Source organism: Eptatretus burgeri, chromosome 10, assembly GCF_056783735.1.
Source record: "Eptatretus burgeri isolate ZD-2024b chromosome 10, Ebu_testis_v1, whole genome shotgun sequence".
In the NCBI taxonomy this organism is placed as follows: domain Eukaryota; kingdom Metazoa; phylum Chordata; class Myxini; order Myxiniformes; family Myxinidae; genus Eptatretus; species Eptatretus burgeri.
The window spans coordinates 88,655,170-88,671,850 of NC_140970.1; the positions used below are offsets into that span (position 1 = coordinate 88,655,170).

The window sequence follows — 16,681 nt, forward strand, 5'->3', positions numbered from 1 at the left end:
GAGTGTGGTTTCATGGAGCTTCGGGCACTTTATTATTTATTTATTTTTACAAGATCGGGGCTCGCAGTAAAGAGTTGATGCAAGATATGAAGAGTGGGGAAATGGGGCAACAGTTGGACATGACAAGTAAGGGAACTGAACGAACAGGAAAATAAGAGAGAACGGGGCAAGAAACAGTAACATGCAACATGCAAAGAAACAGCAACAATGCATTGGGCTCGGCAGGGTCAATGGGTATAAGAAAAGGGAGGGCGGGGGAAGCTTGTGGTTAAGGATCTGGTTTTCACGTCGGTCAAATGAGATGGTGGCGCACCACCTAGTGTGTCAATGGATGAGCAATACCACTTGTTTAAATAAAATGTCAATTTGCTTTCCCCAAACTGTGGAACCGCATCGATCCACCACGAGATGTACAACCAAAAAAAGTAAAATAAAAAAAAACAACTTTTTACCGACAAAGCTCCAAGAACAGGTGGGTGGAATCCAATAGAAGTGAGCTGCCTTTTCAGGAGATGATACAGAAGAGTTCAAGGTTGAAAATAACCTTCCGTAAGCATTCATTGTCATTTACGTTGCAGGGGTGCAAATCTATAATACATATTAAAAAAACAAGAACCTGACAAATTTGCAGTAGTTTGGGGCTTGGTAATCCTTCCTGGTATGCGAGGCCAGGCAGTCACTTTCTGCTATTCAGACTTTTCCTTCTCTTGGTAATGCAAAAACACGAGCGAGAAGAGGAAAAGCCCGACCATCATGGAGAAGGCGCTCGTGTAGTACGGGTACGCCGACGGGATGAACCTCTCGTATTGCGTGTGCTGCAACGGACGCACGGAGACCTAAGTGGAGGAGAGAGGGAGGGGGGGTTCGGGGGACAAAGGTAGTGGCAGGGGAGAAGGTAGTGAGAGGGAAAGAAGATCCAATACACTAGACATGGAAGAACCATAGTACACCAATTGCCTCATGATAACGATTCACCCACATGTAAAACAAAACAATGGAACATGCATCAAGACCAATCTGGGCTCGGCCAAACGATACCTTTGTTTTGATCTCTTTTGTCGGGTTATTCATACGCGATACACCTGGATGTGACTCGGAAGCATGCAGTGCAGCAAAACGGGGGGGGGGGGGCATGAGAAGCACAACCCCTGCATAGTTTAATCAATTGTCCGAACAACTCCTACAGCAAGACAAGACATTCCGTATTTGTCATTTTTATCCCCATGCTTTTTGATAACAACGGGGGGGGGGAGGGGGGATATTGTAATTGGCACCATCTGTCTGTCTCTTCCGTCATGCTATCGCTTCGTAAACGGTTGTACATAAATTCACCAAACTTGGTAGTTATGATCGCCACATGGCAAGAAGGCGCAAGAGAAGTATAATTCCCCCCCCTTGGGGTGGGGTCAAAATGTAATTACAGGCACATTTTAAATGAAACTTTGTATATGCAATCAAGATTGTGGCCACGTGAAATAGGCAACGATTTTTTGGAATTTGACCTCCGGGTTCATGCCCCAGATTGGGATGCAACATCACAGGGGTCAAAACAGGGGGGAAAAAAAAAATTTCAACTCAAAATATGATATTGGGTCATTTCTGGTGGAACTTTTTGCACAACTTTCAACTTTGCACAAGGTGGGAAGTGTGGGGATTTGCGATGACACGCCATCGACCGCTCTCGTTTTCATCATTTCCCAGCACGCACATGTTGCCTCCCATTGAATCAGGGAGAGTCCCGCAATTTTGTAAATTTTCCCTTTCTCCCATGTTTTCTGCCAAACAACGGGGGGGGGGGGTGGGAAAGTACATTTTTTTAAAGAATGTTCTCTGTACCGTTATGTGCACTGGATTTTATACGCACGTTTAGTGGGTGTATACCCTTTCAGGCCGTAAGCGAAGAAACCTTTGTATCATGGTAATGAAACGTTATCATTCCTGCCCTACCTCATATCCACCATCCTTCAATGTTTAAAATAGTCCACCATGGCTGTGGAATTAAATGTGCAGAAAATTTAATTTTTCATCAAAATGATTGAATGCATGCTGATGCGCAGAAAGCATCACAGCACAACAACAAATCCAGCGGGCCCTGGAAGAACAAGCGACAAACAACGTCGCTTCATTGCACAAATGAATAGAGCATTCTGGGACATAAAAGAATGAGGATCATACGAAAAATCTGTGTTGTTGAAGGAAAGTGAACATGCATTTTCACCAGGACAGAACGTCACATTAAAAATAACTACCCTACTATGACTTCCATGGGTAGCAGGTGGTAAACTTGGCTGCCGTTTCCGGCACGGTCATCCCTGCCCACGTGATTACTTGCACAGGGCTCAGCTCTGGCTGATGTGACTGGGAAGGACCCCTGCTGGGGGTTTGCGAGATTACGCACAAGGCTGATCCAGGAGGACAACATGGCCCTCAATGGTGGAGAACGTGGATGGTGGGTGTAGATGGGGCTCTACAGCCTTGGTTTGGCAGCCCACCTTGGAGAAGACTCCAAAACTAAACTGTGAAGGAAGTCGTGGGAATGAACGAACAGGAAAAGTGGAAGGGATGAAACACGCATGAACTTGTGGCCTTGTTCCGGGTGTGTTGCCGTGTTTCCTGTCACATCACCTCCTGTTACCCCCAACCCTTGTCACCTCACTCTTCCATGAGCAACGATTTGAAAAAAGTAAGTAAATAAATAAATAAAATAAAATAATAGGACATTAACAGGACCTATCAACATGCAAGAACAGGTGTCACGTGAAAAAAAAAAACATCAGGAAGAGGGCTTCTCAGGTCATCAGGCAAATCCCTGCAATTTTGAGCTTCTTGGATGAATAAGAACAAGTACCTGGAATGTGTGCATAATTAATACAGGTAAGAAACTTAAGAACATAAAGTGAGAAATGCAGTAGGAGGTCTGATTGTTTTTTTTTTTTTTGTCTTTGTGAATTGCGATGGAAAACACTGATGATCCCACGAGTGATGATGTGAAGGTAATCTACTCTGTGGGAAAGGTAACGAGGCAGGTGTTGCAGTACCGTTTGACCAAAGCTGTAAATTGCATTTCAAATGTTATCCGTAGCTCCGACAGAACGGAGCATAAAAGTGATTCGTCGGAGAAAGAAGAAGATGAAAGTTTTGATCAAATAGAGAAAATGACTATGTTGTTATTGGGGGGAGGGGGGAGAGGGGTCGTTTCGAAGGTGTGTCGTCGGAGAGGTTCAAGGTTGTCATTGTACAAAGAAAAATCCCAATGAGATAAAAAGGTCCAGCTGTGCAGTACCCACCTGCGTTGAAGAGTACAGGTAGGTGTAGCCCCTGTGGTTATAATCTACCTTGAACTGGAAAACCCCATACACATCGGGGAGCTTGAACTGCGTGCTGTAGTAGTTACCTGCATGCCAGTGAACGAACGAGAACACGGACTCAAAAAGCTATCCAATAACTTGAACAACTAAGAACCTCAAGTCAGTTCGTGAAAAGTTACCAGCAACTGAGGCAGCAAGTGGTACAATGAATGAATGAAGTATCGCATTGTAAGATAAGCCACCAGCAAAGAGCTGCTGTAATGCATGCAGCAGATTCCCAATGAAATAGGTGAGGCATCCAGGGTGAACACCATCCCACTCAAACATTCCCCCTTCACTCCTGCACACACCTTTACTACATGAGACTTCTTTACGACATAACAAATCCCAGCTTGCATCCTTCTGCTGTATATACAGGGTAAGCAACAGTTCAAACCATAACCCCTGCCTCTCCTCATCCTTATCCACCCACATGCAAACACAAGATTACCCCTCCCCCTTATGATGTGCAGTGTAGTGCTTGATAAAGCTGGAGTCACACAAGGAAGCGTGTTTGGGAGAAACGGTAAAAAACAACAAACACACAATCATAGATGGTTTAGTCCCAACGTGCATGCTTAAACCCGAAGACAGAAGGGTTCAAAACAAAAGAGCCCTTTCGCGAATACAAGAGTTTGAAAGCAGGCCCCCAAATATTCATCACCTGCACGAACATTACTTTATGGAGAATTTTTTTTATTTTCTTTTTAATGGCAGTGTTGCATCTCACCGGTCCGTTTCAGGAAAAGTCGCACAAAGGGATCGATTCTGACAAACTCCAGCTGCACGTTCTTCCCATCATATGGGATCCATTTGCCTTCATCCAGCTTCTCGATGACAATGCTGTACTCCTGCGCACGCGGAACAGTCCGGTGTGGTGAGAACAGACCATGACCGCAAAGGTAACACGCGTTTCACAGAAAAGCCACGCCAGTCTGCCACCGTATAAATTGCAAAGAAATTCACCGCAGCCATACTTGCTGCATCTCGTGGTGCATTTACTCATGTGAGGATGCAAAGTGAAACCTAAATTTGGTTTGTTTGTTTGTGAGTGATCGAAGGCTCACGGAGCAGTTTGACTTGCATTTCATGCAGGACATAAGGACACAGCCACACTTTTGCACGAATTACTGGTTAGAGCATCCCCTCTGAGTTTGGGAAGTTGGCAGTTCGATTCCGAACAGGGCTGAGTCGTACCAAAGACGATGAACATGTTACGTGCAACTTCCTTGCTTGACACTCAGCATTTAAAGGATAGAGTAGGGATAAACCCACTAGGTTGGCATTTATGGATAGAAGGAAACTCCTCCTTGAGCGCCCCGCTGAGTGCGGAGAGAAAAATCATAAAAGATGCCGTCGCCGGTACCCAGAGTGCTTTGGGAAGTGGCATCACTTCCCCCAAGAGGCTCTGTTTGTCTGAAGTCAAGTCTGGTGTTATCTCATGTATCTGTCCACACGTGTATGGACAAGTTGTGTACGTAGCTCCTCGAAGCCAAACAATTAAAAATAAATTATGAGAAAATGGATGAATGAACAACACACGTGATTTGAACCCGGGATCCCAGCATCATGAACTGTGCGTTTCAATGGTAACATCAAACAGATATCATAATTGTTAACTTTCAAAATAAAAGTTGTTTTTTTTCTTCAAAGCTCAAACATTTTCCACATATCTCCATTCATTAACCATCAAAATAAATTAGAATCTTTTCTATCGGTGGATTGCACATTGTATAACAGCGATAAATGTCAACACTTCGGCCCAGAATGAACGGAAAACCCCCAGGTTGTTCTTCTTCTGAGCAGGGAATCATGAGACGCGTCACGTGGCACACAAACAGAGTTAATCTCACAAAGTCGATATGACGTCACTCAATATTATTTAAATATACAGAAAGTTATATCATCTGGTTGACTGTGAGTGCTCAGACAACAAAGCTGGAAGTCACCCCCAATATGAGAGACAGTCAAAAGTTTTTCTCTCCAACTCTGGTTTTAGAGGCAAAAACAAGACTTTTCCAACATCAGTTAACACACAATGTGTGTGTGTGTGTGTGTGTGTGTGTGTGTGTGTGTGTGTGTGTGTGTGTGTGTGTGTGTGTGTGTGTGTGTGTGTGTGTGTGTGTGCCTTTTTTCATTGAAAATAAACAATCACCGTTAATTAATTTCACTACTTCTGTGTCAGACAGAATTTTTTTTTTTTTTTTCCACCTGGACCTCCGAAAACTCGAGTGATTGCCGAAGTCAAAAACGGATGTTACAGCAGACTTTCTTGATGCTGTGAAGTAGTTGGCGATGCACGCTGTCCACTTACCACAAGATCGGTAATAGTATATGCTTGAGGGGGGTCTTTCTCTCCAAGACGAGCGTGGTGCACCCTGCCTGCACGCAGGACACCCTCCTCCTTGAAAACCCAACGAGAGATCGCCACTGCAAGCTCATAATTCCCAGACCGTTCAAACCTAGCAAATGACAAGAGTTACACTTTAGATCTTCCAGATGTTCCACAAACAATATAATGAACATGATTAAAAAATAGGGGTACATATACATATATACGTATATACAAACACAGCACCTGTGGAAAGTCCACACGCCCCCCCCCCCTTCAAAATGTTCACCATTTGTTGCCCTATAGCCTGGAACTAAATTGCATTAAATCAGACTTTTTCCACCTTTATTTACACATCGTAACCCACAACTTCCAAGTGAAAAACAAATTCCACAAATTTCAGAGAATTTATGAAAAAAACAAAACTAGAACATCTTGGTTGCACAAGTGTCCCCCCCCACCCCCACCCCCACCCCCGAGTTAATGCTTGGTGGAAGCACTTTTGACAGAAATTACAGCCGTGAGTCTGTTGGGATAGGTCTCTACCAACTTTGCACACCTTGATTGGGAAATATTTGCTCATTCTTCTGGACAAAACTGTTCAAGCTCAATCAGGTTGCGTGGGGTGCGTTAATGGACAGCAATCTTCAAGTCATGCCACAGATTTTCGAATAGAGTTAGGTCGGGGCTCTGACTGGGCTACTCAAGGACATTTATCTTTTTGTTCCTTTGCCACTCCAGTGTAGCTTTGGCTGTGTGCTTCAGGTAGTTGTCATGCTGAAACATGAACTTCCGTCCCTATTTCAGTTTTCTTAGAGGGCAGCAGGTTTTCCTCGAGGATTTTTCTGTATTTTGTTCCATCCATTCTTCTATTCTGACAAGTGTACCAGTCCCTGCTGATGAGAAACATCCCCATAACATGATGCTGCCACCACCATGCTTCACAGTCAGGATGGTGTTATTTGGGTGATGTGCTGTTGGGTTTGCACCAAACGTAACATTTTGTATTTAGGTCAACAAGTTCCATCTTGGTTTCATCAGACCACAACATTTTTTGCCACATGGCTTCAGAATCTCTGGAAGGTATTTTTTTGCATTCCTCAAATGGGACTCAAGGTGGGCTTTTTTGAGTGAGGGCTTCCTTTTTTCCACCCTCCCATACAGGCCAAACTTGTGGAGTGCTTGGGATATTGTTGTCACATGCACACAGTGACCAGTCATTGCCATAAAGGCCTGTAGCTCTTTCAATGTTGCCATTGGCCTCTTGGTGGACTCTCTGATCAGTCTCTTCCTTGCTGGGTCATCAATTTTGGAGGGACAGCCTGATCTCGGCAGGGTCTTGGTGGTACCACACACCTTCCACTTGTTAATGATTGTCTTATGACTGTGCTCCAAGGGATATTCAAGGCCTTTGAAATATTTTTATACCCATCCCCTGAATCTGTGCCTTTCCACAACTTTATCCCCAGCAGTCTTTTAAAAGCTCCTTGGTGCTCATGGTTGGGTCTTTGCTGTGAAATGCACCACCCAGCAGAGGAAACATAATGAAACAACTGATTTTAATCCAAAATAATGAGAATTGCTACAATTTAACAGGTGGAGGCCAATTAACTTAGTGTGTGATTTTGAAGGTGATTGGTTACACCTGAAACAATTTACAATTGCTATTTTAAGGAGGGTGGACATTTATCCAACCAAGATATTCCAGTTTTTTTATTTGTAATTAATTTTCGGAAATTTATGGGTTACGATGTTTTAATGAAGGTGGAAAATGTCTGATTTAATGCAATTTCATTCCAGGCTTTCGGGCAACAAAAGGTGAAAAATTTGAAAGGGTGTGCAGACTATTTTCTATAGGGTGTGTGTTTGAAAATGTACATATACATATACACACACACACACACACACACACACACACACACACACACACACACACACACACACACACACACACACACACACACACACACACACAGACACAGACACAGACACACACATACACACACACACGTTTTATCCAGCACTTTACAAACCAGCATATTCTACCAACCAGCAAATGTGAGGGATCTCAATTAAGTTGTTTACACACAGCTGACTCACCATGACGAGTACCTGATGCGACAGATAGGCACTCATCGTGGCGCTGCTGGTCGTCCTCCTTTACCTGTTGATTACCAAGCTCCGACTGCCATATTGTTTACAGTCAAATGTCGGCTTGGGTGGTTCTCTACATGTGATAACCGTTTCTGATTCTCAGCTGTTAATTCCGATACCAATTGATTGATCACACACGGTTTACAGTTTATAGTTTATTAACCAAGTGACATATTTTCAGAAGGTGGAGTCATAGCAGACAGTAGTTCTGTGTTATATGCATAAGTTTGTTTGGAGAAAAAGATAGTGAAAGTTTGATTTCTCTTCACAGTTCATCGGCGTGGTTTATTATTACCCGATAAAAACAGAAGAAAACTAGAGGGGGAGCACTCGGGAGAGTGCAAAATCTCCGCCGCCAATACTGCTGGGTCACTCAAGTGAACCTTATATCTTCTTCATTAAATGTCAACAGTGCTGACAGAGTTATAGTTCTTTTCTCCAACATTTTTTTTGGGGGGGGGGGAGTTGGAAATCACTTAAAACATGTAAAAATGCAAAAAAAAAAAATAAAAAAAAAAATCGAACTTTTGTTGAAAAAAAAGTTGCAAAAATTTTTTCTTGTCTAACAATTTTTTTGGGGGGAGTTGGAAATCACTTAAAACATGCAGAAATGCAAAAGAAATTTTTTTCTTTTTTTGGGGGTAAATTTTTGGGGGGTTGGAAATCACTTAAAACGTAGAAATGCAAAAATTTTTTTCTTTTTTTTTTTTTTTTTGGGGGGGGTAACAATCAAAAAAAAAAATCGAACTTTTGTTGAAAAAAAGTTGCAAAAATTTTTTCTTGTCTAACAATTTTTTGGGGGAGGTTGGAAATCACTTAAAACATGTAGAAATGCAAAATAATTTTTTTTTGGGGGGGGGGTAACAATTTTTTTGGGGGTGGGTTGGAAATCACTTAAAACATGTAAAAATGCAAAAAAGATTTCTCAATTTCTTTTGGGGGGGTTGGAAATCACTTAAAATATGTAGAAATGCAAAAAAAAATTTTCTCTAACAATTTTTTTGGGGGGTTGGAAATCACATAGCATGTAGAAATGCAAAAAAAAAAAAAATTTTGGGGGGTAGCAATTTCTTTTGGGGGTTGGAAATCACTTAAAACATGTAGAAGTGCAAAAAAAAAATTCTCTAACAATTTTTGGGGGGGTTGGAAATCACTTAAAACATGTAGAAATGCAAAAAAAAATATTTTTTATGGGGGGGGTAAAAAAAATTTGGGGGGTGGAAATCACTTAAAACATGTAGAAATGCAAAAAAAAAATAATTTTTCTCTCTAAATTTTTTTTTGGGGGGGGACCAAGTCCAAAATGTAATAGCATGATCCTTGGACCATACCTAACCCCCCCACCAAGTTTCGTCGAAATCCGTCGAGGAGTTTTTCCGTAATACTGTTCACAAACAAACAAACAAACAAACAGAAAGGGGTGAAAACAGTAACCTCCATCCATCTTCAAAGATGGCGGAGGTTAAAAAACAAAACGAGAACGGCACTCGGAAGAGTGTATACCTCTGCCAGGCTGAACAGTCTACGTTTTGTCTCCCACTGATGATTCGGATCTGGATCCGGACCTGAACCAAAATCGAGTTGGCTTGTTGTTGTCACCTAACCAAATCATCCACAACTTTTTGAAATATCATTCTATATATTGATTTTGTCCTCATCTTTCAACGGTGAAGAGTCACTTAAAAAAAAATTATAATTCTCGCATCCAGATTCGGATCTTCACCAAAATGTAATCATTTTGACCTTGTCACATAACCAACCTCTCCACCAAATGTTGTCTGAATCTGTCCACAACTTTTTGAGATATTCTTTTCAAAGACAGACAGACAAGGGGTGAGAACATAACCTCCATGCACTTTCAGTGACAGAGGTAAAAATAAATAGTTAAATAAATAATAAATAAAACCCTGCGATAAAGAGTCGACCTGGCCTCAGCTGTGAAAATGAGGCTTTTCTCTTGAACATCTTCCATCACAGCCTCAGGGATCAAGAGCCGAGTCCAACCGTCGTGAAGCCACACTTCCCGAGGTGCCACGAAAATCTCTTGGCTTCTCAAAACATCAGGCATTCACTTCCTTGCTTTCGAGAACCCTTCAGTGACGTTTCCTGAGCGAAGGTTCAACGTACTAATAAAAGGAGAACAAATCAATGTCCTCATCATCCCCATGATGCATCCGACTCTCTCCGCCCAAAGACCAATCACAGGATCCCAAATCTTGGGTAAAATATGCAAGTGAAAACTCGGGAGAAGAAGAAGAAGTTCGCCTTCCAAAGCATCATGGCTTCCGTTACTCTGTCGAGCAGTACTGGTGGGAAGGGTCATTCCATGTCAAATCATCAAAGAATCTGCCATCATCTCTCAGATTTTTGTGAAACTTTGGGAACCAATTGGGACCCATGAAAAACGGCAAGAACTCAAATATTTTTGCTAACAGCCTCTTAATTAGTGAGATACAGACTAACGAACTTTGGACTAATTAGCACGACGTCGCGAATTCTAATGGCCATATCTCTAAAAGTATAACACCTAGAGAGCTGGTTTTGGTGTCATTTTAAAGATATTTTCATGCCCTATGAATTTGTCTGGGCAACATTTTCCTACCTCCAACCACAAAAAAGTTATCACAAAATATAAACTTCAATCGTGAATCCCCAAAAAATGTATCCTTCAAATTTCCTCAAATTCATCCCAGAGGTACCTTATGATGTCAAGAAGCTTCCACATAAGTTTTGTGATGGGCACTCCAATAGTTTCTGAGATATGAGCAATAATGTGCATGTATGTATGGCATATAGGTTCGAAAAATCAGCATTTGTAATGTATTATACAATCAATAAGTGAGTTCAAGTACACAGTGTTCACTAACCTGACTTAGGCTTTCAATTTCCTCTTCAATGCAGCAACAGCAGCACTTGTTTCTTCCCCTCAGGCCCAGTTGAAAATGAAAGTATATGATACTTCAAAGCAATTGATGGTCGTTCCCTGTGTTCCCTGTCATGGCTAGGTTAGAATGATTGTATAATACTGTTGTGGTTGACGAAATTCGCAAACCACCATTCAGGTCCCGTAGGTGAGATATCTCTGTAAGTATATGTGTAGTAGCCCAAACCCGTTGTTTAGAGGGAATAAATGTCATTCATTCGGGCTGCGACCCTTCGAGATAGCCGTTTTTCTTTTACTATCTTTATTTTGGACCAGCCGCCATTACTACCACCACAACCACCACCAACCACGTCTCAACAGCCATCACACAACAACCACCAACCGCAACGCCGCTTCACAACAACAACGCCAACAGCCACGACCTTTACCGTCACATCTCGCCCTCGCAACCATCGCATCACCGCCATTCCCGCGCCGCTTGTGGGCACCGATACTGGACTCGTACAGGGTGCGCACCGAGCAGCGGGTGCAAAAACACCAGCCTTTCCGAGAAAGCGGATCAAAAACGATTCACGCCCACTTCTGTTCCGTCCTATCAGCGAGCGTGGGGCGATTTGGCCCCGCCTCCAGGTGCGTCGGAGTATAATCGCTATATGCAGATTCGCGGATCAAAAATCATTCACGCCCACTTTTCCTCTGTCCAATGGGGAGCCAGACTGAGGTGAAGGGTCGAAGGTGAAGGAACGAAGCCCCGGGGGCTATAAAGGGCCGCGTTCGCTCGCCGAAAAGGCAGTAGTCAGTCAAGGAGAGTTGAGAAGAGAAGAGTCAGAGAAAGCAGTTGGACGGAGCTGAGAAGAGTGGAGAGTGGAGAGTGGGAGAGTTGGAGAGGTGGCGGCGGCGAAGGCAGTCGAGAGGGCGCTCGTGTCAGAGTCGGGGAGCTGCGGAGAGGGGAGGCCGGTAACGCGACCGAGGTCGCGGTGGAGACGCTCGTCGCGGGACCCGAGCCAGCGAGATATCCTCATTCCCCCGAGCATCAACAACCCCCTCCTGTTTCCCCCCCGCGCTGAGATAGTGTGAGAAGGGGGCCCCGTTCCCACCCCATTTCCAGGCAGTGCCAGCGAGGCCCGCGGAGTCGGGGCGCCACCGCCATTTTGCGGCTCATCACCAGACGGGTAGGCTCGACGCGGTCTCGGCCCCAGGCCCGTCTGCCCCCTTGTAGTTGAGGGTGGTCCCTTTTTCTTTTGCTTTGAGTATATGTGTTGTCGGCGCCGTCTGTGAAGTAAAACTGTATAAGTGTTGCCGTGTGCTCGGTAGTCGGTAGTAGATCTGCATTGTTACATTTGCTTTTTGTGCAGAATTGTTGCGTTTCTTCCACTTTTACATTTGCTTTTGGTGTATAATTGTATATGTGTGCTATCCGTGTGCCATCGCGAAATAAATGTGCTTTATGTTGAACTGTTTTTCCCGTTTCGCTTCGTCTTTTCTTTCATTGAATCTCCATCTTACTTCACGTAAAGGGTTGGTAGTGGGCTAAATACGCCCGAGAATTAATCGGAACTGTCGAGGCCGACGATAACACCGCTCGGTTATCCCGATAGTACGGAACGGGTCGCTTGAAGTGGCCCGTGTCCGCAGTCGACCTGCGGCGAGGTGCGATCGCCCGGTCTACCCTCCGTGTGGGTACTTAGGTAGGTCGAATTTGGCGAGCAACCCTATCCCACGCGGGGGGCCGATTGGCACGATCGTGGTGAGGCCGAAAGGCCCACCCGTGACTAGTTCCCGGCGTTAGTCCGAGAGGGTCACGACGGGATTGTCCGTCCGGTGGGCGACGTGCCGCGATTCGAGTTACGTGGCCGCTCGCACGCCGGCGGGCGCGAATCCGCAACAATACATTACAAATGCTGATTTTCGAACCTATATGCCATACGTACATGTACATTGTTGCTCATATCTCAAACTATTGGAGTGCCCATCACAAAACTTATGTGGAAGCTTCTTGACATCATAAGGTACCTCTGGGATGAATTTGAGGAAATTTGAAGGATACATTTTTTGGGGATTCACGATTGAAGTTTATATTTTGTGATAACTTTTTTGTTGTTGGAGGTAGGAAAATGTTGCCCAGACAAATTCATAGGGCATGAAAATATCTTTAAAATGACACCAAAACCAGCTCTCTCGGTGTTATACTTTTAGAGATATGGCCATTTGAATTCACTACGTCGTGCGAATTAGTCCAAAGTTTGTTACTCTGCATCTCACTAATTAAGAGGCTGTTAGCAAAAATATTTGAGTTCTTGCCGTTTTTCATGGGTCCCAATTGGTTCCCAAAGTTTTACAAAAATCTGAGAGATGACGGCAGATTCTTTGACGATTTGACATGGAATGACCCGGAAGAGGAAGATGATTGTTCCTACAATCAACCAGAAGATCGACATGTACGAGCCTGGAGAAGGTAGACAATATAAATGCACTGATGCGAGAGTATGTCGGATCGTCGATCATCTCCGACATGAAGGCCCAGAAATACAAGTTACTGGAATTTTACACCAAGTCAGAGACAGACAAAGCTGCCGACAAGCGCCGTACTCGACACAAGCCAAAGATGGAGCAGCTAGATAAAGTTCTGTATGAATGGTTTGCTCTCCAGGGTTTGGAGGGAGTGCCAATCTCAGGACCGTTATTGATTGTGAAGGGGAATTTTTTTTTTAATAATCAGATGGGATTTACTGATCAATGTGCCTTTTCTGATAGCTGGCTGGTGGCTCGTTTCAAACTGCGACATGGGATACGGCAGCTCGATACCGTATCTCAGGAGAACAAAAGTCTGCAGATCGCAATCCAATAAATTACCAGTATGGTGACAAGCAAGTGATGATAATCTGCCTCAAAGTTTGACTGAAGCAAAGCTGAAGTTGAAGGGTGGTGTGAAGTGGATCGAGATGTTGAAGTGACCCGCGTTATGACTGACTCCGAAAACATCGACAGTGTTGTTAATCCGCAGAAGGAAGTTCAGTAACAAGAAGATGACTGGGAGGAAGAAGACTTCTCAACGAAGTGTATCACTTGGGCTAATGCTGGGTCTGTCCCATTACCAATCAGCTTCGAGAGCACTCACCAAGTGGCTTCAAGGAGAACCCAAGCAGAATTTTTTACTTTCTGAAAAACCATTGAGAATCATTAATCACGATCTAATTTGAAAGGGGGGGGGATTTGAATTTATTTTTGCCAATCACTGTGTCGAAAAAATCCTGAGAGTGTCGATTTTCCATTTCACCAGCGACGTCTCATGTGGAATCCATATTGAACCCGTCGGCAGTTTTACATCGAAAAACAGTGCAGGTCGAGCTGAGATTCCGATACCGATTCCACAGTCATTAGCAACACTGAAGGTTCTCAGTATGTTGAAAGTGATCATTGAGATTTTGAAGAAACTATTGGAGACCAAATTAGTGATGGAAATGCTTTCGGGGGAATTGTGGAGCCGAAGAGTTTTGAGCCTTGAGCGAGCGATTCAGAGGAAGAAGGCGGAAGTGTTCGTGAAGATGAAACCGGCAGTCACATGATCACTTCAGCTCGGTCGGGTTCGATTTTCCCGTTAAATTAACAGTTTCCGAAGGAAGGATTTTGTGTCAACCGATAAATCTGTTGATATATGACTCGAACAGAAATACCCGTCATCGCCTGACAGCACGGGCACCGCCCAGCACACTTGGACATCGTTGTTCAGCCAGCTCTGTTGTTCCATACCAGTGCTCTGTAAGATGTTGCGAGCCCAAAAGCGAACATTTTGGAGGCCCGATACACATTCGGGTATTTCGGACAAACCTCGTCCAATTTCTGGCAAGCTTAGGATGTTTCGGCCATTGGTGTAGCATGAAACCATCTCGAGTTGTATTACTACACAAGCACCAAGGACGCATCAACTCAGCACATTTGTGGAAAATCGAAAATTATTCGCCGTTTCAGTTGAATCGAAGCACGATGTCACCCGTATACAGTACAGATATGGTGGTCCCCTTCCATGTGTGACATCACGGCTCATCTGAAGAAGAAGATTTTGACTTTCAACCTCAAATTTACCTCCTTGATAATTGGGAAATCGGAAAAAAGACACATCATATCTATTTTGTAGGGTATCAAGGGATAGATTAGCGTTGAGGTGGTCTGAACGTTTGGGTTCCCCTTTGAGCACTCGAGGTAGCGCTCCAACGGAACTGTTGATAAGGAACGCCAGATGGTTTGGCAAGCTGATTGGTGATGGAATACACCCCCTGATAAAGGTCTTGACACACCTGTGAAGTTGGCTCAAAGGCAGAAAGCTCACAGCACCCAGGAAGTGATGCAGCTGCACCTCAAACAAGAACATTTCACGAGGAAGAGAAAAGAAACAATGCACCACTCCAACACAAGAAAATGGCTCAAGAAAGCCTTTGGAGTTCGACAAGATGATGAGCTCGATAAGTCTGAGAAAGTGGCCGTTGATACTTTAGATCATCCATCAACTTCAAAACACTCGTTTATGTTCTATAATACAGGTACGTTATTGTTTTGCACAATTCATTGGTAATTACTATTATACTGTATGGTAATAATGTTTTTATTTTCCGTATTTTCACGCAAATAACCCGCCCCCTGATATACCCCACACATGTGGGGGGGGGGGGGGAAGTGCTCTCGAAATTTTTGCGGCACGTATAACCCACACAAGGGTATACCCCACATGCGGGTGTGTTCCGTTACCAAGTTTGTTTTAGAGCGCTCGCCAAGTGGATTATGAGTTCAAAATGGTCGATAAGGAGTGGCTGGCTTGTCAAGTGTTGGTGAGCTGCTTGGTAACTGAACACACCCCTGCTTTCCTCTCCACATGCCCAGGAGATCCATGATCTCCATATTTCCAGCAGCCAACACGGCTTTGTTGTCAAGGGCCAACAAACGGCGATTTTCAAATACAACTACGACAAATAACAAATTGACATTAAAATAAATATCTTGAGAAAGGGTTGTTGTAATAAATAAAGTTTACTGCACCGACGTGTTAAAAAACCAGCGTGGCTTCCGATAACGATGCGACCGGAAACCACGCTGCTCATCCATTACAAATGTATCAATATCCTGCAGGCTGTTGAATGTTATATGAATTAAAACAAATATTACAAATTGAATCATAATCAGGACAAACAAATAAGAGAAAAAAAAATCAAAGTTTCACGGCTGAATTCAAACTGAGAGATGACGAAAAAGTGGAGGGATTTCTGCAGAAGATGATGATGAGAGGGATTATGACATGAATTGTGACAGACCTGGGATGTGTTCAGTTACCAAGCAGCAAGATAGCGCTTTCCAAGCTATCTGTTCCTTTTCAACTGTTTCAAATGAAGTGCTTGCTTAAGTGCTTAAGCCACTTGGTGAGCGCTCTGCAAGAAACTTGGTAACTGAAACTTGTGCCATTCTATGCAACATTTAGATAGCTGGCATATTTAATTAACCGGCAGGGTCAAAGTCCCATGGGTGCCGGATAACACAGCTTTTACTATATATTTATAGTGCGGGGTGCATTTGTTTTGTTAAGCAATTGAAGTGATCGGCGAGATGTATCAAACCTCTGTGAGCCAGGTGTGGCTTTCTGGATTGGCGAGTTAAAGAATGCATCGCTGAAGAAGTCCAGCGAGCCAGAGAAGACCACGCGCGCATTGTTGCGAGCCTGGAGCCCAGCGAGCAGCAAGGTGTTCTTGCCGGTGGCGTGTGGGTACTGAAATGAATTTGGCCAGACAATACACTCAGTAAATGGGGGTATGGTAATATTTAGTGTTGCAATCAAGATGTAACACAATGCATCTGGAAAGGAAACTTAAGTAATATTCAGAGTTAAGTTTAAATAAATGAACAAACAAACAAAACAAAACAACAGGAAAACATACAATGATGTCAGTCAAAACTCGAACGGCGCTTGGTAGAGCGCGT

The 16,681-nt window shown here is 43.7% G+C and overlaps 1 protein-coding gene across 1 annotated transcript in view; it reads right to left on the reverse strand.

Moving 5' to 3' along the window:
- Window positions 1-3: 3 nt before the first annotated feature.
- The window catches only part of DDOST (dolichyl-diphosphooligosaccharide--protein glycosyltransferase non-catalytic subunit), a 44,974-nt gene continuing 28,296 nt past the window's right edge, over window positions 4-16,681 (reverse strand). The window contains exons 7-11 of the mRNA XM_085899265.1: window positions 16,321-16,469; window positions 5,662-5,809; window positions 4,078-4,198; window positions 3,288-3,394; window positions 4-836 (exon numbers count right to left, since the gene is read on the reverse strand). Of these exons, the coding sequence (XP_085755391.1) occupies window positions 687-836; window positions 3,288-3,394; window positions 4,078-4,198; window positions 5,662-5,809; window positions 16,321-16,469 (675 nt within the window). The 3' untranslated portion in view covers window positions 4-686. The remainder of the gene's footprint in view (window positions 837-3,287; window positions 3,395-4,077; window positions 4,199-5,661; window positions 5,810-16,320; window positions 16,470-16,681) is intronic.